Consider the following 25,607-nt stretch of genomic DNA (forward strand, 5'->3'; position numbering starts at 1 on the left):
GATATTTCATTCTGAATAATTTTTATCCCCTGAATCACTTGAATTACGAATTGATAGCTCCAATATAAAGTCTTTGGCTTTGAAATTTGATATAGGGAAAACTGGTACTAATAATTCTGGTGATCTTGAGTTACTAATTTCACTGGCATATTGCTGTGACATCTTCATAATTTGGTTCTTGTATTGTATATTTGGATCTTCGATTTCCATATTAGATGATGAAGCTCTAGGTGGAATAGGAATAGTAACTTCACTTGCACTCCCTAACAATGCAGCTGTTGCATCCCCCCTAATTGCCCTTAATGAAGTAATAAATGAGTAGTATGCCATCGATGCACAAACTATACCAATTAATAAAAGAATTGTCGATGATATTATTAGAAATACATCTCTAGGTGTCTTTTTAGTCATTCCAAATGTCTTTCTAATAAATTGAATATTATCAGGTCCATCTTCCAATTCTTTACTTGGGTATATAATTGTCATGGGTGCACCTTTATTACTATATAACACTCCTTCTAGATAGCTAGCCAGTTTCTGAACTTCAGCATAGCTTGCATTGCAATCTGATCGTTCTATTGTTACTTTTGGTTCATCTAAATAAAATGAGATATCTTTACCAATAAAGAATGTGCTTCCTAGAACTATAGATCGATGCATTACATCAATACTACTGTGCTCATTTGACGTACTGTCCCCAGGATAATTGACAAATGTTCCAAGTGACCTCCAACCATGAGTATTTTCTGAAATCTTCATTATACCTAGGCAGTAAATACCATTATTTTCTGCATCTTTAAGATATATCTTTTTCGTTTCCTCTTTATTCAAGTAGAGATATGATTGTGGATACCATTCAATTTCTAAGTACTCATGCTTATCTACACCAGAAATAAAGGTATCTCTGCTTTTTGCAAATGATAATTTTATTACTGGAAAGTGGTTAAGTGCTGCACTTGTTTGCAAGTACCAACACAACAAGCCATCATCTCTCTCCATAGGCTTAATATATGGATGTACGCGGGTAACTTTTGTTGCAATTGCATTATGCAGTAATTTATATATTGACTCTGGGAATAAAGATGCAGTAGTTCCACTATCTAGCATTGCTTTTATTCCATTCCCAAATGGGATTGTATCATTAAGATAAATTCCATCTACTATTACATTCCCAATATATGTACAGTATCTTAGATCATACTTGCATCTACCTATAGAATATTTATTATTTGTATAGTTTACATTGTTTATACTCCTTATAATATCACCATATGTAGAACCAAACGTCAGGAACCCTCTTTTATTTGCTAGGCAGATAGATACTACCTTTTCAACTTGAACACTTTGGTTCTTTACACTTTGAAGTATCATTGATATTGTGGCGGGATTTCCTTTATGAAGCGGAATATTCGCTAGCCCCATTATTCCTGATGCAGCTTGATATAAAAATAGAGATTCTTCTTTGTGATGGCACCCCATTATAAGTCTATTATTTGGGTTATTATATGTAGGAATACTAGATTCACTAGGTGGAGGTTCAAATTGTATGAAATCTTCAAAATAATGACCAAATATACTGCTCCCTTCCTCATATTGAATTTTATATGAACATTTCCCATTTTCTTTGTCGCATTCACAATATCTTAATAAGGGATTGTTGCTGAAATAATAATTATTCTCATGTTTAATTTCACAGTTTATCCACTTTGCAGTGCTTGAATTAGATATATTAAATGGTGGTTGCATATGACGACCACACTGGTAACAGTTTGTACATGCAAATGCTAGCAAGGAACTCCCAGTATCTACAATCAATGATTGGGTTTGAGAGGTTGGATACCCCACTTTAACTTTCGCATAATAATAACCATATGAACTAATATCTCCGTATAACTGAGTTATGATCACTCTCCCTAAAATAATATTAAAGCTTACTATAAAAAGTGTAGAAAATAGCCAGTGGGGTTTCCAAAATGTGAAATTACATATTTTGGGCATTATACAATCCTCTCACTACAATATGAAGTATAAGCTATCTTTTTTCATCTACTATATTACTATGAATGCTTTGATAACTCGGTATCATTAGATTAATTCAAGAGGTTTTATTTATTAAAATGCATGCAATATCACTTTTTACTACAGCATCAGCGCCGAAACCAGTAAAATCATGTAAATTGTAGAATATCAGAAACAAGATGAATTGTTTGAACTATTAATAATCTCAGTTACAGTCTAATTCTAGATTAAGAGTAAAGTAACCACTATTGAATATTACCGAATAGTACATTTACGCCTAGATACACCCAGAATGCCTATAGTCTTGCAGGTATCAAAGTAGCACTTATTTGTCTAAATTATTAATATATATTAAGTAAAGAATAGCAATATATAATAAGATTCCATAGTTAATTGCTCAACAATTTCACTAATTTCTAAGCTCTTTCTCCTTAGTAGTTCTATGCAACTTTTCGGGGGGCTGATTCTCATCTTCATTTCTATCCCAATTTTCAAATCTATGTATTGAAGACACTCCATGAACTAATTCAGTCCTGAATAAGACATCTGCCTTATTGAACATTCCCTCTTTAAGAGATACAATAATGAATTGAGAATTAGGGAAGTGTTCTTTAATCATATAACCAATATTTTGCGTATGTCCTAAATCTAGTGCAGAATCAATTTCATCAAGAATATAAACAGGTGCTGGTTTAAATCTTAACATAGCTAATATTAATGATAATGCTAGTAGTGACCTCTGACCGCCACTTAATTCACTCAAACTCTTTTTCCAGATCCCACCAAGGCTGACTCTAAATTCAAGTCCCTCATAGAAATCTTCTTTATTTGTCTCTGGGTTTACTACTGCAATTAGCTCAGCATTTGAATTTGGTAACAATGTAGAAAATATCGATCCAAAAGAATTATTCACAGTTCTCCATGTATTTTCCATAGCCTGTCTTTTTTTAAGATCAAGATCACTGATTACATCTGCAATCTTCTCCTTGTCCTTCATTACAATATCTCTCTTATTAATTAATTCTGTACATTCTGAATTAGCTCTTTCATACAAGTTTAAAATACGCCTATTAATATTTCGTGATAAAGTATTTTGGAGTCTATCTAGTTCTTCTAATTTTTGAATACACAAATTATAGGGATACTTCTCAAGATTGTATGAGTCCTCTACTCCATTTCGGAGCCATTCATGCTTCTTAATTAAGGAGTCCTTAGCTTTCAATTTATGAGAATATTGATCATTAATTGACAAAAAATCATGGCTAATCTTCTTCAAATCCACTTCCTTCCTTAATATCAACTTATTTACTCTTTTAATCTCATTCTTAGTATCCCTTATACAACTATTACTCAACTCCATTTCATTTTGTAAAGACTTCAAAACCTTTTCTTTTTCTTTAAGATCTACCTTGTAAGATTCCAATATTTTTTCATATTCTAAAGTATTTTCTTTTAATTTAGCTACACTAATTTCTTTCATTTCGACCATAGAATTTATAAGCTTTATTTCCGCCTTAGCTGCTTCAAGTTCTATACGTGATGATGATGTTTCATTCTTCAATTTTTCGTGAATAGCTGATAATGACTTGATATCTTCTTTGTATTTCTCAATATCCTTTTCCAGACTATTTTCGCGTACTTCCCTAGTTGTTTCAAACATATTTATCTCATTTTCTAATCGTTCTGTATCTTTTTGTAAGGTTCTCTGATTATCCTTTAACTTCGCTATTTCTTTATGATAATCATCTTTCTGCCTCATTAACTCATTAATCATTTCTTCAAGAGATTCTTCCTTATATTTTGACAGTTTCTCCTCTAATAGTGTCAATTGGTGTTTATTAATATCCAGTTGCCTCTGACAGTGCCTATATGAATCTGCAGATTTACTTAAATTTGTACTCAACTTCTTCTTAATATCACTTATTGAAGAATTATTCTTGGCTAATTGAATCTTTAGTTCAATATACTTCTGAAATGAGATCAATATGCTTCTTTGAGATTGTGACACTGTGCCCCCTGATAGAGTACCACTTGGATCATATATATCACCTTTCATAGTAACCGTTCTAACACCTACATTTGGGTGAAACGTAATTAATTTTGCCAGTTGTTCATCTTCACATATCAAAGTATGCCCAAAGCAGTATTTAATTGCTGCTGAATACTCTATATCATATTCCAGAATATCTAAAGAGCTTATAACTCTAAGATCGTTGTCATCAGTACACTGCGCCAATTTCCTTGCTTCATCTATGGTTTTCTTAGATATTGATGGATCAATGATCTTGTCTAAAGGTATCAATGTTGTTCTTTTTTTAAGAAAACCACTATTCAATAGTTGTTTTCCATCTTCACTTGTTTCAACAATCATATTATATAGCCTTCCCCCAGCTGCTACTTCTAAAGCAGTAGCATACTTTTGATCTCTTAGCTTTAATAATTCAAATACACACCCCTTCACACTCGTTTTTGTAGGTTTTATAGATGGATCTAATAAGGACTCTATACTATTAGCATGTGCTTGAACTGCTAGTTTGGGATTACTTTCGGCATTGTAAATACACTGAAATGATCTAATAAACATCTCCAAAGGTTGTAATTGCTGTTCAAGGGAATCATTTTCAATTTCAAGTTTTTTTTTATCCAGACTTAATTTCTCATACAACTCTGCATCTTTTTTTAGTTCCAATAAATCACCTTCAAACTTATAAATTGAATTCTGTAATTCCATGTGTTCATCTCGAAGTTTATCTACCGAAGACTTACCATTATTAGTCCTTTTTGTAATCTTCAGTTTGAGTGATGACAAGGACTTTTCATTCTCTGTAATAAGTAGTCTAAATTTATTTTCCTTTACTTTTATATCAGAGAGTTCTTTTTGAACATCGAATAGGGCTTGCCTTAATGATTTTTGTTCTTTATAATCTAAACTCATGTCACAGCCAGTCTGTAAAGCTTGCAGCTTGAGTTTTGCATTTGACAACTTCTCCTTTAAATTATTTAATTCATTGTCAACATCTTCAAAACTGCCAGACTGAGACCTGCCACATTGTTGTGCAGAATTTTGCACTTTACTTTCAAGTTCTGCTTTTTGGCATAACATATCCTTTAAATTTGCTTCTTCTTCATCTAAATCAGTCATTATCTCGTTAAGCTGTAGTTGGGTCTTACTAACATTAGATTCAGCCTCAGATATTTTATCTCTACATTCCTTTAGTGGCTTTGACCACTCCAAAGCTATTTTACTTTCTTCTTCATGCACAAGCTTTTCTAATTGGGTTATTCTATCAGTCAGTATGTTTATTTCTTGCTCACAACTCTCCTTTTGTACCCGTATCTCAATAACCTTAACTTCACTCTCCTCAACTTCCTTACATATTTGAAGGTATTGGTGCACCTTTAATATACGCTCATACATTTCTATTTCTTCATTTATATTTGTCCATTTTAAATAATCAGCCTTTTCCTTTTTTAACCTCTCCAGTTTTGGTATTATATCATCTTCCAGTAAGTGATTTATTTCTGCTAGTTTACTATCTTTTTTCTCAATCAACTTCAAGCTTTGCAGTCGCTTTGCTTCATACATTCTTGTACCAGCAGCCTCTTCAATCATTGAAAGTAATTCCTTAGGTTTCATATTAATAACCTTCGTAATCCGTCCTTGCATTATGAGAAAGTGTGAACTATTTACATTTAGTTGAACGGAGTGGAAAAAATTAGTAACATCAGATGGTTTTACAACTAATCCATTAATAAGATACCTATTTCTTCCCCCTGTAGCAATTTGTCTTGTAACAGTTATTTTTTCATAGTCCTTATAAAGAGGTGGAGAGTTACTTTTGTTATTATTGTTAAATACAATTGAGACAGATGCCTTGTTGATTCCAGCTTGACCAGCCTTATATACAAGTTCTTCAAGTTTATTAATACGTATCTGAGATAGATTTGTTATTCCTAGTACGAAACAAATAGAATCTAGGATATTAGACTTCCCACTTCCATTAAGACCTGTTATTGCATTGAAACAAGGATGAAACTTCCCAACTACCGTCCTTCTCTGATAGGACTTAAAGCCATCTAATATAATCTCTTCAATATACATATTTATTAGGAACAAAGAGTTTGTTTTTCGTTTAGCGACCTTTAAGACTCACGTATCGGTCAATTCTAGAGACAGACTAACTTCCGAGTCAAAAAGCTCTATCAAATAGAATGACACTGATAGATTATAACTATGCAGCTAAAATTTCAAGTTATGTTAAATTATTTAGCTTTTCATTGCATGAATCCTTGGTTTCCCTTTTCATATTGCATAAAATGTGGGGATGAACTATTTTGGCGCCAAACTCACTGCAAGTCAGAATAATATCTTATTGTTTATCTGCATTCTGATTTTTTTTTTTTTTCAAAAGAACTTAACTACAATATTATTACTACGCTAGTACTATTTATATCTTAGTCCAACTTTATTATTTTGTATGTAGTTTAAAATTTTAGGTAATCTATTTAAATTCAGTACTAGCCGTTGTTAATCCATCACAAAGAACCGCAAATACTCGACCAACTTAGTTTAGGGTATCTTACTAGAGAAAATTATTTGTCTTATTATAAGATGCAATATGTTGGCTCTCATTCATCACGTGAATTGTTTGAGCTTGTCAAATCTATTGGAGAATGTAGATCAAAACAAGAGGAAGATAGAATTATATTGAATGAGGCTGAATGTTTGCAGTCAAAATTTCTAGAAAGTGGCATATCTTCTAGTAAACTTCGAGAATACCTAATAAGGGCTATTTATGTTGAAATGCTAGGTCATGATGCATCTTTTGCTTATATACATGCAATTAAAATGACTCATGATAAGAATTCTCTAACAAAACGTGTTGGCTACTTGGCATGTTGTATATTTCTCAACAGTAATCATGAACTTCTTGTTTTATTGGTAAATACATTGCAACGTGACTTAATAAGCCGTAATCAGTTGGATGTATCTGCAGCACTATCTTCACTCTCGCGACTTGTTAATTTGGAGATGTTACCGTCTATTGAATCTAGTGTAATTAAATTACTGAGCCACCAAATAGCAGCTATAAGGCGAAAAGCTTACTTGGTAACTTATAAACTCTTGTTTTTAAGGGCGGAAATTATTACGGATAATCCAGATATACTAGAAAGAGGTGTATGTGATGTAGATATTTCGGTTGTCAATGCAGCTCTTCACTTAGTAAAGTATGCGAGCCACAATCATCCAGAGCTTTGCACTCCTCTTATCCCATTTATGGTTGCAACATTAAAGCAAATATTGGATCACAATATACCTAGAGAATATGACTACCATTGGATCCCAGCACCTTGGGTTCAGGTCCATATCTTGGATATATTTGCTTCTGTAGCATCTAGAGAGAAATCTTGTGCAGAGCAAGTATACGAGATAATTCAAGCAACATTGAAGAGAGCAGAATTATCAATTGCAACTCCAATGTTCAATGGGTCAGTTGTCATGCCAGTTATTAACCCAAATACTTCAGCTAGTCCTAATGGAGGAAATATTTCGTATGCAATCCTCCAATCATGTATCAGAACAATAACATTTATTCATCCTTCACTTTATTTGATAGAATTAGCAGCAAATACCATTTCTAAATTTCTACAATCTGATCATAATCACCTTCGATCAGTGGGTATAAGTTGCCTCTCAAGAATTGTCTCTGTTAATCCCATCCACGCAATACCCCACCAAATGGTCGTTGTCAACTGTCTTGAGGACTCAGACGAAACACTTAGGCGTAAAACTTTAGATCTTCTTTGCCAAATGACAAACCCTAAGAATGTTGAAACTGTTGTTGCAAAACTAATGAGTCATCTACGAATATCAACAGATATTTATTTTAGATCAGAGCTATCAAACAATATAATTTCACTAAGTGAAAGATTTGCTCCAAACTACAACTGGTATTTGGCAACAACTGTTAATCTATTGGAAATTGCTGGCAAACTTGTTTCAGTTGAAAAAGCATATAATATTGCACAAATTATTGCAGAAGGACCTACAGGTGACGAAACTATTGATATAGAATTTAGATTTGAAGCCACAAATCTTTTTATTGATGTGTTAGAAGATAAAGTAGAAAAGTTACCGGAAATTTTGTGTAATCTTGCTATTTGGGTTGTTGGAGAATATGGATGTATTGCCAAAGTTAACGATAAATATATAAATTCGCTTGAATCAGCACACAAAACTGTAAATCTGTTAACAAGTATATTTAATCGGTTACAAAAAAAGACGAAATCTTGGGAAACATATGGATTAATAATTAAGGCAGCAATGAAATGCTTCTCAATAGCACTTTTATTAGTACTACAGAATAAAAACCTAGTTTTGGGTATTATAAAAGATGATGTAGAAAATCCGGAAATAACTATAAAATATATAATAAATACATGTATACCAATGATAGAAGCTTGTAAACACTCACCGAATCAGTTAATACGTCAGAGAGCAAATGAGTTCAGAGTATTAATCAATTACGAACAACTAGACACTAAAATTGAAAAGGATATTCCACTCGAAAATTTGGAAAAAAACAAAATCTTGAAACTTTTTAGCTCCATTTTACCTTTTGATGCTTCTTGTGAAGATATACAAGTTGATAAAAAACTCTTATTCTTAGATTCTGTAACTGATGGATATAAACAAGAGTATATGATGAACTTTAGTAAGTCAGCTCGTGTTAACTCTAAGATCATACCTACTAAAAATCTAACTAAATACAAAGGCATATCTCTAAACTTGAACACAACTAACCAACAACTTCAAAAAGAGAGCAAAGATGAGTTGAATATGTTGTCTCACAACTCATTACAAACTGATCCATTATTTGGATCAGTACATAACGATACAAATATTTCAGAACTGCCTGATGAAGTGCAAGAAAATCCCTATTCTGGGACTTCAATAAAAACTGAAGGTATGAAACGATGGGGTCCTGATGGATATAAACCTATAAATGAATTAGCAATAAGAGAAAAGAACAAATCAGTTATAAATAATAAACTAGAGAAATCAAACTCTCTCAAGCCACAAAGTAGTTCAAACGAAAAATTATGTTTTATATCGGAAATTGATAGTCTAGATAAACGTATAACTCATGTAAATTCAGTAATTGAGCTGCAAAAACAGAAAGAAGCCATGGCACTATTTAGTGGTATAGTCTCAAGAGATCAGAACAGTCCTAATAAAAGAAATACTGATGAAAAACCTACGAACAAAAATTTATTAGCTTCAACTATAAGCAATCCTGATATAAATATGTCTACTAATGTAGAAAATAACTTTAAAGAACTTGAAAATTCCCGAAGTATATGTGAAACATGCAATTTACTAGATATAAAATCTATACCTACTCAAAATATTGGGACCATACAACCTAGTATTAAAAGTGAATACGAAGCTAAAACTCACACATCTAAATATAACTTTCCAGTATTCTTCCCTTTAGATATTTCAATTATTGATATAGCAAATATGTGGTCATCCTTAGAGTTTGAGTTTTCACAAGATGTGTTATTGTATGATAAAGATTTTCGACAAGTTATTAGTGAACTAGAATCAAATACTTGCTTTGCGTTTATATATAATGAAGATAGTGAAATCATGTGTGCTGCAACAACATCTCCTTCTGCAGGACAGACTGCCCTTCTCAGAATTTTTTACTGCAATATTTCAGCTCCTAAATTCATTGTGACAGGAAGATCTAATGACATGCCAATAGCTAAGTCAATAGTTCAAATATGTTCTTCATATATTCAGAACTCTGGCAAATCCCATTAAAAATATAGTCAAAATTACATTTGAACTAGTACTATCTAATTTGTTCTAAAAATCTTCATCATCATCAAAAAATTCACGCCTATGAATCTATAATAACAAAAAATTATATCACTTTCTCCACTTAACTTAGTTATTGAACCTACTGTGACTTTAGATATGGAATTCGAAGAGTTACTCATCTAAACAATCAGAGAGATCCATAAGAGAAGTATTTAGTAATTTTAAATTTAAACTTACCCTTGAGAGAATATTTATGAGTTCATCTTCACTTATTCTATTTGCTGGAGAGAAACCACTCATATGTGCTGATTTAAGTATATGTTCCTCAATTAACTGAGCCTTTTCAGGTTTAACAAGGGCAACTCGTTGCACTAAAAAGCATTAAGCTTCAATTTAAAGTTTTCAATATAATTATTATTTAACAACTAACATCTTTCTATAGCACTAGGTTCTAATAAAGCTCGTAGTGCTGTCCTTCTCTGTTCTTCTAATTGCCTCCTGTACTCCTCCTTCTGTTCATTCGTACTAGTTTCATCATCCCGAGTCCTAATAAAACTATTAGCCTTTAAGCCTTTCAAATTAGTTTCCATTGTCAAAATTTCCAATTTAAGAAAAAAAGTATATATTTGACGCGCGTACAATCTGCCCCCAATTGCTCACTTTTCTTTTTTACTCCTTGACTTGTTCTCCACAGATATATTTTTAAGTGAAGCTAAAATAAACCATACATTTTAAGTTTCTATATTGAATAATTATAGTATTTTCCTTTAATATTATCTAAATAGGTCTCTTAATATTTGTCCTCCAAAGTCTACCTAGATTTGTGAATAGCTAAATACGATACTTATCAAACACAAGTATGGTTGATGATTCAGACTCTAGTTAGTAACTTAATATACAACCTAAGTGATTCGATGAATCTTTTACCAGAGTTGCCTAACGTAAGAATTACTAAACCCCACTAATGGCGCTGTGTGGCCTTTTTTCATGCTATCAATGCTATTGTGACATTAGCTTTAACTGCACTTTAAGGGTTTAAAAGAGTTTAATTATGGGGAGTGTAACAAGTACACCTAGTCATGATAAACATGTCTATCCGAAGAACAATAACTCCATAGAACCTTTGAGCCGTTCATATTCGAATGTTGAACTACCAAGTGTAACTCCTATATCACGATCTCAATCAATTCAAACATTATCTGCTCCATTAATAGTGGACTCTGTTTCAGATCTAATTGATAGAATTTCATCTAGACTAAATAAGAATTATAGAATTGTGAAACATTTGGCCTTAGCATGCCCTAAGGACTATTATTTGAATAAACAGAATACCTATGAAGAAAATACTTATGTTAAAAAAGATGAAAAGTTTAAGTGGTTAAATTTATTTTCACACAATTTAAGATATAGTGGATATGATTTACAGATTGAAGACAGAAATTTTGAAATATTAGATGCTAGGAATGAAACTGGAGCACTAAATCCCAGCTCTAAACAACACTGCTTAGGATCTACTTGCCAGTTTAAAGGCCACAGCTTATATGAAGATAGTAAACTATATGTAGTATATGGTCACTTAAATAATCATAAACCATTTTTATCTCCAGGGATTATCGATGCATTTTTACCTTTTATTTTAGATGAGACGTTACTAACTTGTTTTACAGTATGTCCTCACTGGTTTCTAACATTGGTATGCCACATGAACCAAGTATATAGTCATCTAATTGATGATCAATTTAAGGAAAATTATAAAGGATATTTAGAACTTGAACATGCAACAGTTACAATGCAACCTGTTTTAACAGTATGTGGAAGTGTTCGGATTGATCGTGTTTTGTATGCAAAAGTACTTAAATCTTGTGCTAAGAAGTGTGTAACAATAGCTTACAACTTTAAGTATGATAAAAACTCAGATTCAGCGTTAAATAAATATTCTAAAGTGAGTGATAGGTCTCTGTCAAATAAAAAGAGACAATCACTATTTGGTTTGATCATCAGTCCAGTAAAATCATCAGATATAAATGAAGCATATTTATCAATTTATAAATTTGAGACCTTCTATACGGGTACTCGCAGAAAACAATGGGCCCATAAAGATATATCTCGTTGCCACAGTGAAGAGGTATGTGTTGCTCAAACAACAATGATTCCAAGTGTTAATGTTGGAGATCGTATAGAAATTGCAGTTAATCTAAGCAATTCTTTTGGTGTGGTCAATATAAAATCAATCGAGTTTCAGCCTATTTCATTTGAAACTATAAAGTCTGAAAATTGTGAAGCAGAAGATCTTTACCCAAATACTTCTGATTGGAATCCAATTTACAATCAAAGTGAAGTTGCAGAAAATTTTCATATTCCAGACTTGTCTCCAAATCTTATAATAACAGAGACTGAATATGCTGGGACAGATTTAGTTACTTGCAGAGTACACTACAAGGCAGTCAAATGTGGAGAATTAAGTAATGCAGAGAAGATATTTGGGATCGACATTGTGGTACTACCACGAGACTATGCTATAATATGCCCTCTGAAGCGCATTGGTCTGCAGCACGATAGATATAGCCCACTTCAAATTCGGATAGATGACACAATAGTTCTATATATCACAAAAGGTGGTGCCATCCCTGAATAAGATTTATCTGGAGTAATTAGTGCTACATCATTGTCCTTATGACCCAATTATATTATTTTATTTAGAATATTTAGAAATTAGCGTTAAGTCAAATATATATATGAAACTAATTTTTGTTTATTGTGTCATATAAAAGGTGGATTTCAGGAAATGATGGATCTAATTTTGATATACATAAGCCAAGGTAGACTAGCCAACGTTTCCACAAGTAAAGGGTATCACTTAACCCGATAAAATGGTACTTCCAAAATTTTAATTTATAAGGGATGTAAACGCTGACAATAAGCCTCGTAATATCAACACTCTTAATTTTTTCCACCAAGTCCTTTAAATGTATATCTTGAATAATTACTTCAAAGTCATTTCCATCAACTTCACTAGTATGTATATTAAATGCAAAGGGGTTCCTATTCCAAATTCTTTCTATACATGCTCGTTTCGTCTTAGAGTCTAATATCTTACAAACTTCATTGTTAGTTATTATTTCGAAAGCAAGATTTAATTCTGAGCTTCCAATTAGAGGATCTCTAATTGATGGAATAACAATTCTGCAAATTAAGGCCTGTACAATATCTGAAGGGATATAGCCAATCAACGACTTGGTAGTATAATTAGAATCCTGAATAGAAAATAAATCATTATTTGTTGATCTGGAATTTGAAAAGTTCGTTAAGTTTGGTAGAATTCTTGGATAGGTACATAAAAGACATACAATTGATTTTAGAAAAAAGTGAGTAATCCAGTCTGAAGCTAAGGATATCTCCATTAATCTTATAGATAAATCAATACATGTAGGAGTCATAGAAGTAGTGCAACAAGTGGAATAAGAACTCATTTCAGAATTTTCTAAATGTACGTGACCATAAATAAATCCTTGAGTGCTATTTAGTTCATTATTACAAGTAGATGAAATATTTAAAGTATTTGTGGTATTATATTTGTTTTTTATAGGGGAATGTGGCTTTAATCCAACAAAGAATAATGCCAAAGATATGAGGCGTACTACCTGTAGACTAACTATCATGGTTAGTTCTCTATAATTGGTAGAACTCTCATAAGCCGTAGAAACTCCCATATTCAAAGTTTCATCATTTGCAGAGCTTATTTCCATATTTCTTACTACTGATTTTAATTCATTTCTGATTATCTTTAAAGTTTCATTTCTTTTCGTCTTATTTGACATATCGCTACTATTTGAGCTATTAGCACTAATAAGAGAAACTTCCAAATAACGATCTAGTAATGGTAAAAATGTAGATAAAACAGTTTGACTAAGTCTCGCAGCTTTATGAATTATTATATTTTGACTGGGGCACTGATTTTGAGTACTAAGATTAACTGGTGCAGCTTCTCTTGGTAAGATTGTTGTATTTGTAGTTACGAGATAATTAAATACTGAATCTAGTCTCATAGCAGAACTGGTTCCATTACCTATATCTGATATCTTCAGCCTTTTCCTCATATTTAAAGAAGGTACCATGGAAGAAGTATTACTTATCTGGTATGCAGCTAGTCTACTCACTTTTGCTTGATTTAAACCAGATACTGTAGAATATCCATCGATATTACCATAATTTCCATAAAGACGTTTGTTTATGTTATTACTGTTAATAAAAGTATATGGTGAGTTCATTCCAAGAACTAATAATGCTAGTGGAATTTTTCTTCTTTGAGGATCTAATACTAATAAAGCATCAACTGAAGGTTGAGATATTGTTGCTATGGCTGTTTCAACAATGAACTCCGAACATGCCATTAGGAAGTGTGGCTCAGAAAAAGCAAAAGCAACATCTGATAAGTCTGCCTCTGATTTTATTATTAGCGTATAAGATACATTCATCAAAGATTCTTGAGTTCGATTGCAAGCAAATCCATCACGTAGTGTACTTCCTACTATGCTAATGCAAGGCCATATTATAGGATCACACTCGGATAATACTAGAAAATTTAGATTATTACAAGTCTCTTCATTGTTTGTTCTAAAACCAATATTATTCCCAGAAGTAGCCGAAATATTAGAAGTCCCCATATTTCCAACTCCATAACTAGCACTAGTATTAGATGCTATAGAAGATGAATACATTATTGACGAATGATTGCTCTCCTGATTTCTATTACACTTATTATTCTTGTTAAACAAACGTAAAGCTACTAAAACCCTCACTGTTACTAAATATGGTTCACCAATTCCACCTTTTAGTTGATTTGATGTCAAACGAGTATTTTGTGTATGAGTTACATTATTTGAGGTAGAGTTGTGATCTAATTGAGGAACACTCATGTTATTAGCTAAGTAAACTGGATTGGCTAAAGAATTCAAAATACTACTTGTAGTTACTGAAGGTGGCAAATTGGGAATATCCATGTCAAAATTTGACCTGTTTCTTGCAACAGGACGTTTTATTGGTGTAGAAGAGTTCAATATAGATGGAAATGTTTGTAACATATTAATGTTACAAGATAGTGACTCACTAAAGATCTGTCTAATAATAGAAGCGAAACAAATGTATAAATCTGCGTAATCACCAATGCAATATGCAATATAAGCAATAATACGACCAATCTCCAAGATATTTCCACATAGCACAAAATTAGATGATAAAGATAATGAAGTTGAATTCTGATCCAATGAAGAGTTGAGTACTAAACAAGAAATATTCTGGCCAGTACCACATTTCTCCTTTTCAAGTTTAATAAAACTAGTAAGACCTTTTTTTGTATTTGGTGTTGAAAATGGGAAAATCTTTATCAGGTCTCTCATTTTCTCTAAGTCATCATATTCAGTTTCTACTGATGCAATATATAAAGCCTGAGATCTTAAAGCAAACATAGAAAGAGATTCACAGAAGTTTGACTGTTCTACAGTATTAGAAGTTGAAGAACAGATTGAACCTAAAATTTGGTCTTCAAGTATATCCGAATCTTTGCTAGAATGCTTTGAATTACTAAATATAGACTCCTCAATTTCTCTATAAAACTCCGTAAATTCATCATTTGTTTCCCCAAGTTTTGAAAATCCCCTGTTTATATTCCTTTTCAGCGTAACAAATTCAAATAATTTGTTTATTTCGGCACTTATATTCTGACATTGGCTACTTCCAAAGTTTGACGAAGTATTCTTTGAAAATGAATCTACATTTGATAGGAGGTTTATACATTTCATAATAAAGGGAGTTATCTCAGCAATAAACCATCTTGGTCTTTCTAACCATATTTGTTGTTTTAACTTTAATGGGGCTAATTTATAGAAAGTTGCAAAGGTTGGAGAGAGAAACGTATCTAATGATAATATTTCATTGATAATTTTTGGTGGTAAGATAGGAAATTGTAATAACATTGATATGATTGGTTCCACTAATTGTGGAGTTTGGATATCTCTAATTGAGTTCAAAACCAAAGATTCAAACTGAGGATATGATCTGCAATCCATTTCCTTTGACTTTAGTTTAGTTTTAAATAGTCCAATTAACATATGAAACAAGTCTTTGTATGTATGGTGTCTTGGTACGCCACATAATTTAGCAAAGTCAATTAAATCAGCTACAAACCTACTCTGCAACCCTTGAGTTTTTTGCCATATAGATAAAGTACGTGATATATTTAAATACAGAGAAGGAACTGTTACATTTGTACTTCCAGAAACGAGAAAACTTTCTAAGTAGTCTTTCAAAGCTCTACGATTTTGTGAATTACTACTAATAGTGTTTGGTATCTGTGTTTCTCTACATGTAATTCCCATGGAAATCGGCCTTGAAATTCCAGACATATTCAAACTGTAATCTATTAATGATATATCTTCATAAGTCCTTTGTAGTACTTTTCGATCCATTTGCCAAGGTGAGAAAGAATATGCCATTCCTGTAGGTTTTAAAATCAAATCTTGTTCATTTTTTAAATTACAACTACCACTAAAGATTGCAGAATACCTATTTGAGCAGTACTGCTGTCCTTCTATATTCATAAAGCTACTTTTATGCACACTTTCTGTAGCTATTTCCGATATACATTGGTTTAAGTACATTTGAGCGCTAAATTAAGACGGACTAGTACAGCATTCTGAGCTATATTTTGTTGAATCCAACCGCTAGCAAATAAAATAATAAAAGTATAGCACAATTGTCCACATAATGGAGCTACAGTTTCCTGTAAATGAAGAATATTATTGTCAATTTAAACAAATATCCTCTTTTTTATACCAACAACATAAAGTGAATAAACGTAGAATTGTAGTAGTTACCAGTGGTGGTACTTCTGTTCCTTTGGAAAGAAATACAGTACGATTTATTGAGAACTTCAGCACTGGAATACGCGGAGCTTTATCTACTGAATACTTTTTAAGAAAAGGATATGCAGTTATCTTTTTTCATAGAAAAGGGAGTGCTTTACCTTTTGTTAATAGATGCCCATCATTGTTTAACATCTTGCACTCATGCTCTATAAAAAATGATACAATTAATATTAACTGTTTGGAAAATACCAATTTTGAAGATATGAAATTAGCAGCAAAATATTTGCAAACCTATTCATTACAAACTCTATTCTTGGAATTTGAGACAGTTGCTGAATATTATGTTGGACTGGAGTGTATTTCTGAATATTGTGTGCCAATTCAATCTTCGACAATATTTTTTTTGTGTGCAGCTGTGTCTGACTACTATATACCTGAGGAGTATCTACCAAAAAACAAAATTTCAACTAGGGAAAACAATAATGGGAATGAAATAATAGAACCTGCATATGTCTTAAATTTGTACTTAATTCCTAAGTTTTTGGATTTACTCATTAATACCTGCAGAGAAAGCTTCATTGTTTTATTTAAGCTAGAAACAGATTCTGAAGATCAACTTATTAAAAAAGCAAGGAGTTTGCTAGAGAAATATGGAGTAAACATTGTTTGTGCAAATATGCTACATACAAGGCGCGAAAAGATTGTTGCGTTGACATCCAGTGGCAGAACGGTTATACAGGTGGATAAAAGTAGTGACAACCCAATTGAAAGTAAACTAATTAATTATATTGATCAGTTATTTGCAAATTTTGTGGATTGTATGGATTAATTCTATTTTATTTGGTTCTAAACAAAGATATCTTGAGTATAAAACTCTAGATATCTCCAAATACTATTGCTCTTTAAAAGCTGAGCGTCTTCAGAGTATATACGTGGTCTTTTTACAACCATATGACGCTTCTTGACTACCGAAACTGCCATATCACCATTTTTATTATACTGATACTTCATTATAATTATAGAAATATTTTTGAGATTTAACAATTTGGAGCAAAGTCTTTGTATAAAATAACTTGGGCAAGGGTTATTTAAGCATAATTGCAAAGATTCTAAATTTTTGGCATTTTGAATAATATAGTCGACTACTTCAGAGGCCAAATTAGGAGTAGCAATTTTCAGCGATATTAAATGTGGAAAACAATTACATTGTAACAAAAGTGATAGATTAAGAATAGCGGGTTTCCTGCAATATTCCTTACTAAAAGTTATCTGACAATGAATACTTGAATACCAAGTTCCACGACTTTGTTTCTATAGTTAATTTAAAATATACTCACATTTAGTATTAACTTGTCAATATTCATATTACTTACAATGTTTTTTATAAATTCACTGGTATGTTCTATTGATAAAGATTCTCGTCCCTCGATAAAATCTTGTGATTGCAAAGAGCACTGTATTGTCATGTACCAGTCATGACACTACAAAGAACAAAGTAAGTTTAGAAGTAATTTAATATTATACTTTTGATTTGATAAAACTGTTATAGATATAAATAGGAAGGTTTGTTAATTATATACACTTACCACTAAAGCTAGATTACAAATATCCCTAGCCGATTCGACATATTGAATACATACATGTAACCAGTCAGCAGAACTCTTACCCCAACTCATCGAACATTATGACTTTGAACAGGATATAAGTAACTTTATAAAGTAGCTTTTATATTCCAATTTAATATATGGTTTTAAAGTGAAAGAAAGTGAGATGAAATGAGGAATTAAGAGCCAAATACAGGCAACCGTCATGTCTCCCGCCGTATTAGGTTTCATACAGGAAATTCATCTGAAATCTAACTTTAACATGTTGTTTAAATTTGTGATTTGATTGTTCGATACTCATATTATATATACCAATATACCTAGATAGAACTAGTTTGCCGCATAGATTAGTTGTATATTTGTTCTCCTGCAATCATTTTTCTAAATTTAGATCCACGTTATTTACTGTAATCTTGATTTGAAATAGCATTTATTTCTGATAAAGACAAATTTTTTTGTTTTTTCTTTTTGTGATATTTAGTTGATAAATTATCCTCCATTAATGCTTCTTCTCCTAAGGTTAGTTTCCTTAGTGCTTGAGAAACTGTTTCATTTACTTCCAAACAAATCACCAAATCTTTTATGTACTTATCTATAGTGTCAGTTTGCTTACAAATAACATGCTCTTGTATTCTATTATACTCTTTTGGTTTATCCTGGTTATTTATTATTGGTAATATATTCAGTTGGTTTGAACTACTCATCATTTGATGAATTACTTGAGTTAACCTCATTCTCTCAACTTCCTTTCCTTCTCAGCTTATCTTTCTTTTTAAAAACGAAAGATCTACACCCATAAATTTCCTTTTTAGAATTGTTATCTTTATAATCAAAACTTTCTATTTACTATCACTCTTTCTAGTTCGTACAAGCTAGGAATTTCCTCACTACTATAATCTCCGGAGACTTCAAAACTCCCATCTAGGTTACTAAAATATTTTTCCCCTAAACCCCTTTATTTTCTTAATTCCTTCTAAATTTGGGAAATTAAAGCTTTCATCCATTTTGAGATGTATTCATGGACCAAACAACTAGTGAATTAGAGCGTTGGAAATCTGAGTGTCAGGAGGATTGAAACTCCAGAACCTTGCTCTATTTTTTAGTGGATGAACTGTGAAAAATAAAGTAATTAGACAAGAATTATTGCAATAAAAATACTTAGAAGTTTTAGTCAAAAAGTGAAAAGCCCAGATCTTCCTCTTCTTCCTCTTCCTCCTCTACTACAGTAGCTGCAGCTGGGACAGAAGCATTTGATGAAACAGCTACATTATGTTGCTGTGGATTTGCTAGAGCATCCTTAATTGTTTGCAATTGTGGGAAATCAAACCCAGCCTCAATACCAAGAGCTACGCAGTGTCTAAATGCAGAGATAACTCCATCACGAGCAGATGGTAATGTTGGGACACCTGTCTCTTTTGACAGTGCAGCAATATACTTTGTAGCTTCTACAACTCTAGATATTAAGTCTTCTGGGGTGATATCTAATACACTTGAACTATAGACACTTCCATGATCATAAATACTATCGATTTTCAGCCCATATGAAAAAGGTTTAATATTAAGTTTCTGAAGCAAGACAGCCTGAGAAGCTGTGACTTTCTTTCCCTCTTCGATTAAGTGTACATCTGACTGAATCTCTACTTGACCCTTCATAATCTTAGTTGCAATACCTAAAGCTTGGAAAAAAGATGTTTGAGATGGATCAAGTCCCGTAGCACCTGCAGGTACAGTTACATCACAAGGTGCTATGACACCTTGACGAGCAGGAGCTGGCACTTGATACTCACTAATTACCTTGCGGACTTCTGATGGCTCATCTATGCAGAATATTAGACCGATATTGAGACGAATTAAGTCAATTAACTTCTCAATTTCAGGATGGGATGTTAGCATCTGCTTCAGTGCAGTGCGAATCATTGTATTTTTGCCCATCAAAATTGCTGCCTTCCCTCTCAAGGCTAAGCGTATATCAGCCATTTGCTTCGACCCTACATGGTCAGCATTAGCCACTAAAATTCTTGGATAAGAGGTAGCATATTCAACAAGACGCTCAAAGTAAATCTTCTTTTTGGCTGCTTTCTCTGGAGATGGCATCTTTTGCTTGTTTCAAGTAGTTATTCAAATCCTGTAATTATATTCAATACTTGTGGAGACTGTCAGTGCTGATGCCTGTCCAATCAATTTAACCACAAGAATATGCAGTAATTATTTCAAAATCTTCACAGTGATATAGTTAGCTTTGAACCACACTAAGACGTCTACTGAAGACAGATTACTGTTTTTTACCTATTACTACTACAAAATTGCGCTATTAGTATGAGACGGCGGTATCATTGGATAATGTTATACTAAAGGTAACTTCTGAAGGAATTTGTAAACTGGAAATAATTTATACTTAGTTTAGTAGGTAGATATTGAGGATTTAACTTGGTAGATCTTGAATTTATACCACCATTTGAATTGTTGCTTACACTCCAGTAGTAATACTTATGTACTTCTTTCTAGAATCGTGAATTATACACTCGACTTCTCTAATTTAGTTCGGAACTCCCCATACAATACCTTGAAAACTACTATAACTAGAGCTTCTACAAGTGAAGTCTTTGTTTTGGTATATCGGAGCTAGTAGATCCACAAATTGGTAGTCATAGTCTCAGTGTTACTTGATAACTGTAGATATTGAGAGGGGGTATACCTGTAAAGATCCCAAGAAGAATTATAGAAATGTATAGTTGTACTTAATATAAATTAAGATCTTTTATATAGCTAACCTTAAGAGAGGAATATGTCTTTTTTAATATTGGTATATGTACTTATACAATCTCTGTTCTCTGAACCAGCTGTACGCAGCTTTTGTTTTTTGTTAGCAAGCTTAAAAGTGCCATTTATTATATATTATCTTGATATTTATACCTTTCCATATTTCACAACTAGAATAACTATCTTGGTATATATTGGATACAGTGTATTTATGCTGGTTACATGTCGTAAAATTGCACAAGGTAAAAGTTTACCACAAGATATACTTTCTAGAAACGACATTATGGACAACAAAACAGTGATTATCACAGGTAGTAACTGTGGGATTGGCTATGAAACTGCAAAACAGTTGGCTATATGGGGAGTTTCTAAATTAATTATGTGTTGTAGAGACATAGAGAAAGCAGTAAAAGCAAAAGATTTAATTGTTAAGTCTTCCGGCATAATGGAAAGTAAAATTGTAGTTATTGAATGTGATTTATCTGATTTACATAGTATAGATAAGGCTACACAGGTAATTATGGGAGAAGTACAAAAAGTAGATATATTAATAAATAATGCAGGGGTAATGAGTTGTCCCTATAAACTATGTAACAATTTGGAATTACAATTTATGACAAACTATTTAGGGCACTTTTATTTGGCACAAAAATTATTACCACTCATATTAAGTTCTAAAACCAGAATTATCAACTTATCTAGTATTGCTCATTTAGCTGCTTGGAGTGGCTTTAATATTGAAAAAGTGCAAAATATCAAAAGTGAGGACTATACACCTTCACACTCTTATAGTATTAGTAAGATTTGCAATATCTACTTTACAAGGGAATTGCAGAAGCGATATGGTAAACTAGGAATTAACGCATTTTCCGTTCATCCTGGGTGTGTCCTTACATGTTTATCACGTCATATTGATGAATATTATTCTATGCCCTGGAGTCTATTTATATATATAATTAAGTTATTCTTTAAAACAGCCAAAAGCGGAGCTCAAACTACATTATACTGTTGCATTACACCTCTATATAATTTGGCTCCTGGAGCCTACTACTCTGAGTGTAATGTTTCAGTTTCTAGCCCAATATCCCTAGATATGCATGTGTCGGAAGAATTATGGGATATCAGTGATTCACTTTGCAAGAAAATAGTATAATTCTAGTTACAAATAATCACAAAGTTGCAACCTACATAACATACAAGAAAGCATCTTTTTTAAGATAACTTCATGTCAAAATATCTAATGTCTATGTTCTTCTCTCTCATCTTGAAACAAGTAAGCTGCTTCAGAATCATCCTCTATTTTTACAGCTTCATTATGATCCTTATATATGTTTCCCCAATACTTTTCGTCTCCTGCAAGAGATATCTTCACAGAAGCAACTATGATTCTCATTTGATGGTAAAATTTATCTCTCATTTCACTATTCTTCATAACAAAAATATACCAATCATCTGTTATTGTAGAAATTGCAACAATTCGTTCAAATTCTGCCTTTTCAACTGATGCTAATTCAGGTGCATCATCAATTAGTTTTTGGGAAGTTTTTTCAACGCACCTTATGGTAGCCAATGGCAAAGTGAGTTTTTTCCCCCGTCTTCGTAATGCAAGGGAATTAAATTCTCTATTTAATGATAACTGTACTGGATGAGCCTTACTATCTCCTAATATAATCTCTACATTTATTCCATTTATCATCTCACTAGCAAATGAAGTTGCTTCTTCTTTGAATCTTTCTATTTTCTCATGCTTTATACTTTCTGGGACCTCAGCCATATATTGCATGATGGTTGAATTGTGGCTCAGCCTCCTAGCTTCCATCTTTATAACCGCCTCATCAATGCAGTCGCTATAGTCTACAAATGCTTTACTTTTAACTAATTTGTTCAATGCCTTTTCACCGAGCTCGTGTTTTGAACTCTCGGTACACAATTCACAGTTTTCAAGATTCAGATTTACACCAAAAGTACACCATCCAAGGTACTTCCCTAAAAAGCTATCCATCTGTACTCTAGTTTATCTTTCTTTCAAATCATACATAAGTTCCCAGTTAGAACTGTTTCTACATACAAGCAATTTCTCTACAGGAATTCCGCACTTATCTCTCACAACGACAGGGCGTTAGTTAGCTAACACACAATCCTAAGAAGTGGTTGTTTGGCGCTTTCCAGTGGAAATTTAAAATAAGTAAAATAAGTAGAATACTGCGTAAGCTTGGTTATTTCACAGTTATTAGAAATTGTACTGATTATTGATTTATTATTTGTATATTTGGTATCTGTATATCGTAGCTATTTCTTCACTTCGCAAAGTTTTATCTTATTTACCTTCTGGCGCTTTATAGGGATTTGACTACCGCTAGGATGTTATAGTGAATTGGAGCAGCACCTCTTTATTGGATACTTAAAATGAAATCGTTGACAATTTCAGGTGGGTACCATTGGACTAAAATAAATTTCCTTGATATAACTTTTATTATAAACTAGTTGTTTGCATAGACTCAGTTACTTTAACAACACTAAGTAATGAAGAGTACCATGGATGTGTTTGTTGCATTGCTCCTAATGGAGAATTTACTGTTCTAAGTAAGTTTATAGAGCCCTGAATTATTCAAACTAAGATGAAATATAGACTATTGATGTTACCTTATTTTGTAATTGTAGAGGAGGATATTAGACCAGGTTTCAGCACTTTCCAAATGATACGGAACGATATAATTAAGAAAATAGCACCATGCGAGAACTCAAAAGTAGAGCCACTAAAAACAGAGTTACCTTCTAATTATATTTCTATTATAAATGATAGAGAAGAAGTAGCAGTCAATAAGATAAAGTCAAGTCTGCATTGCTGGGGCACAAATGTAACACCAATGGGACAAGCTACATTCAACTTTATTCATAAAACTCATCCCAATTGTCGTTGGAATGGCAGCAATATTGAAGTTATGGGTATTACTGTTGCTCCTCCATATTTACCGGAGAATTGTATTGGGACAGACCAGAGAGCTCTAGAAAGAATACGTAGAGTAATTGAAAAATTTCAAGAGAGAATCCAGAAGCAAAAAAGTTGCTAATTTATCGGTAGTTTTTTTAAAGGGCCTAAAATTCAGATCATTATTTGATATAAAGGGTAATCTGAGGGGTTTTAAAATAGTGTGTTTATACTTTAAAGAATAAAGTGTGTACAATATTCAAAAGCTTTTGTATATCCTTTATATCTTTCTAAATAAGATTGATAATGAATCATTACCTTTTGATGTTTTGAAATGTTACCTAGGTAGTGTGCTTTAAATTAAATATTACCACATTACTATCAAAGGATCTTTAAAACTCAGAACTGTCCTAGTTTATATACTTTTATATTGTATAATATTCTGTATGTACTCTTCTAATATATATAGAGGTAATTTGATTACTCCACTAAGGAATTGACTACAATTCAATATTTTAACTAATTTACCAATATGTATTCTACACCAGCTGTCAAAATATTAAGCAGTTGACTTTATTTGAATTGATCTCAATTTATTATTTATTTCTTGCTAAAAACTTGTTTTACTCCTTCATTAATTTTGGTTTTGCTAAATCAAAATGCTTCTCAAGTTTAAATTAATAACATTAAAGTAATATTTACATTTAAAATTACTTACATTTCAAAGTGTATTTATATCAGCTCTGCTAAAGTGAGATCATTTCCTTTTCTTTTGTACCCATAATTTTCTTAATTTAAGTTTTACTGAATTAACTCTTGCTATATTTCCCCCTTATTTATAAAAACTGTATTATAGAAAATTTTTTTTTTTTGATTGATAAATACTGATTTTACTGTCGTACACTAGTAATACTTTTATCTAAATTACTAGCCTCTTAGAAATAATCAAAATAGCTCTAATTTTGAGTTGCAATTACTGATACATATTAGAAATACCTTTAACTCATTAAATAATAGTATTCTAATGTTAGAAAGTATTTATTTGATATTGATGTATCAAAAATGTATAACAAAATATAACTAATAAGGATATTTACAATAAGACCCAAATTTAACAAGTGTATTTAAAATGGATCACTGTTACTTTTATACCACATGATTAGAAACAGAGATAGTCTAAAGTAATCACTTTTTACTTCGACTGACTTCAATTGTTTAATTTAACTTCTAGACTTGGAATATAAGAAAAGGTTGAAATTTACAACATTAAGGAATCTGTCCCCTAACTCCAATAAACATATATTAAGTTCAGTTATTTTAAATGAGTAGGTTGGTAATTTATATTCTAAATATGATCATTGAAAATATTCTAGTGATATTAGAAAAACTAGATTCACAGAATCAAGGCCTCATTCTTTTTGCTGTAATTAGTTGTAAGAGATGTAACGTCTCTCTAATTAGATATAGTGTAAACAGAACACACAATAAGATATCAATACTTTTCCAGTAGTTTATACAAGTGTTACTTTTCCTTGCTTATTATATCTAGGACCACCTTTTTTTTCTCGCTGTGTTGCCAGCTTAGAGTTCACAATTATCAC

General features: G+C 32.1%; 13 protein-coding genes across 13 annotated transcripts; 5 read left to right on the forward strand and 8 right to left on the reverse strand.

Moving 5' to 3' along the window:
* Positions 1-6: 6 nt before the first annotated feature.
* cand_014890 (uncharacterized protein) lies at positions 7-1,998 on the reverse strand (the record flags this gene model as incomplete). The annotated part of the gene is made up of 1 exon (XM_067211724.1): positions 7-1,998. One exon carries the CDS (start codon positions 1,996-1,998, stop codon positions 7-9), a length of 1,992 nt encoding a protein of 663 aa, XP_067069519.1.
* Positions 1,999-2,428: 430 nt separating this feature from the next.
* cand_014900 (structural maintenance of chromosomes protein) lies at positions 2,429-6,121 on the reverse strand (the record flags this gene model as incomplete). Its single annotated transcript, XM_067211725.1, has 1 exon — positions 2,429-6,121. One exon carries the CDS (start codon positions 6,119-6,121, stop codon positions 2,429-2,431), a length of 3,693 nt encoding a protein of 1,230 aa, XP_067069520.1.
* A 510-nt stretch (positions 6,122-6,631) lies between these two features.
* Positions 6,632-9,850, forward strand: cand_014910 (adaptin family protein; the record flags this gene model as incomplete). The annotated part of the gene is made up of 1 exon (XM_067211726.1): positions 6,632-9,850. The coding sequence occupies one exon, from the start codon at positions 6,632-6,634 to the stop codon at positions 9,848-9,850; it is 3,219 nt and encodes a 1,072-aa protein (XP_067069521.1).
* Positions 9,851-9,895: 45 nt separating this feature from the next.
* cand_014920 (double-stranded DNA-binding domain-containing protein) lies at positions 9,896-10,440 on the reverse strand (the record flags this gene model as incomplete). The annotated part of the gene is made up of 4 exons (XM_067211727.1): positions 9,896-9,937; positions 9,994-10,029; positions 10,088-10,221; positions 10,281-10,440. 4 exons carry the CDS (start codon positions 10,438-10,440, stop codon positions 9,896-9,898), a joined length of 372 nt encoding a protein of 123 aa, XP_067069522.1.
* Positions 10,441-10,901: 461 nt separating this feature from the next.
* On the forward strand, positions 10,902-12,485 carry cand_014930 (uncharacterized protein; the record flags this gene model as incomplete). The annotated part of the gene is made up of 1 exon (XM_067211728.1): positions 10,902-12,485. One exon carries the CDS (start codon positions 10,902-10,904, stop codon positions 12,483-12,485), a length of 1,584 nt encoding a protein of 527 aa, XP_067069523.1.
* A 106-nt stretch (positions 12,486-12,591) lies between these two features.
* Positions 12,592-16,506, reverse strand: cand_014940 (uncharacterized protein; the record flags this gene model as incomplete). The annotated part of the gene is made up of 1 exon (XM_067211729.1): positions 12,592-16,506. One exon carries the CDS (start codon positions 16,504-16,506, stop codon positions 12,592-12,594), a length of 3,915 nt encoding a protein of 1,304 aa, XP_067069524.1.
* Positions 16,507-16,612: 106 nt separating this feature from the next.
* On the forward strand, positions 16,613-17,542 carry cand_014950 (DNA pantothenate metabolism flavoprotein; the record flags this gene model as incomplete). The annotated part of the gene is made up of 1 exon (XM_067211730.1): positions 16,613-17,542. One exon carries the CDS (start codon positions 16,613-16,615, stop codon positions 17,540-17,542), a length of 930 nt encoding a protein of 309 aa, XP_067069525.1.
* Positions 17,543-17,559: 17 nt separating this feature from the next.
* Positions 17,560-18,389, reverse strand: cand_014960 (uncharacterized protein; the record flags this gene model as incomplete). Its single annotated transcript, XM_067211731.1, has 3 exons — positions 17,560-18,024; positions 18,087-18,194; positions 18,300-18,389. 3 exons carry the CDS (start codon positions 18,387-18,389, stop codon positions 17,560-17,562), a joined length of 663 nt encoding a protein of 220 aa, XP_067069526.1.
* A 326-nt stretch (positions 18,390-18,715) lies between these two features.
* Positions 18,716-19,051, reverse strand: cand_014970 (uncharacterized protein; the record flags this gene model as incomplete). Its single annotated transcript, XM_067211732.1, has 1 exon — positions 18,716-19,051. The coding sequence occupies one exon, from the start codon at positions 19,049-19,051 to the stop codon at positions 18,716-18,718; it is 336 nt and encodes a 111-aa protein (XP_067069527.1).
* A 433-nt stretch (positions 19,052-19,484) lies between these two features.
* cand_014980 (60s acidic ribosomal protein P0) lies at positions 19,485-20,411 on the reverse strand (the record flags this gene model as incomplete). Its single annotated transcript, XM_067211733.1, has 1 exon — positions 19,485-20,411. The coding sequence occupies one exon, from the start codon at positions 20,409-20,411 to the stop codon at positions 19,485-19,487; it is 927 nt and encodes a 308-aa protein (XP_067069528.1).
* Positions 20,412-21,102: 691 nt separating this feature from the next.
* On the forward strand, positions 21,103-22,230 carry cand_014990 (retinol dehydrogenase family protein; the record flags this gene model as incomplete). The annotated part of the gene is made up of 1 exon (XM_067211734.1): positions 21,103-22,230. One exon carries the CDS (start codon positions 21,103-21,105, stop codon positions 22,228-22,230), a length of 1,128 nt encoding a protein of 375 aa, XP_067069529.1.
* Positions 22,231-22,314: 84 nt separating this feature from the next.
* cand_015000 (uncharacterized protein) lies at positions 22,315-23,079 on the reverse strand (the record flags this gene model as incomplete). The annotated part of the gene is made up of 1 exon (XM_067211735.1): positions 22,315-23,079. One exon carries the CDS (start codon positions 23,077-23,079, stop codon positions 22,315-22,317), a length of 765 nt encoding a protein of 254 aa, XP_067069530.1.
* Positions 23,080-23,483: 404 nt separating this feature from the next.
* cand_015010 (uncharacterized protein) lies at positions 23,484-24,148 on the forward strand (the record flags this gene model as incomplete). The annotated part of the gene is made up of 3 exons (XM_067211736.1): positions 23,484-23,505; positions 23,574-23,660; positions 23,739-24,148. The coding sequence occupies 3 exons, from the start codon at positions 23,484-23,486 to the stop codon at positions 24,146-24,148; spliced, it is 519 nt and encodes a 172-aa protein (XP_067069531.1).
* Between the last annotated feature and the right edge of the window lie 1,459 nt (positions 24,149-25,607).

Source organism: Cryptosporidium andersoni, assembly GCF_001865355.1.
Source record: "Cryptosporidium andersoni isolate 30847 chromosome Unknown contig_21, whole genome shotgun sequence".
NCBI lineage: Eukaryota > Apicomplexa > Conoidasida > Eucoccidiorida > Cryptosporidiidae > Cryptosporidium > Cryptosporidium andersoni.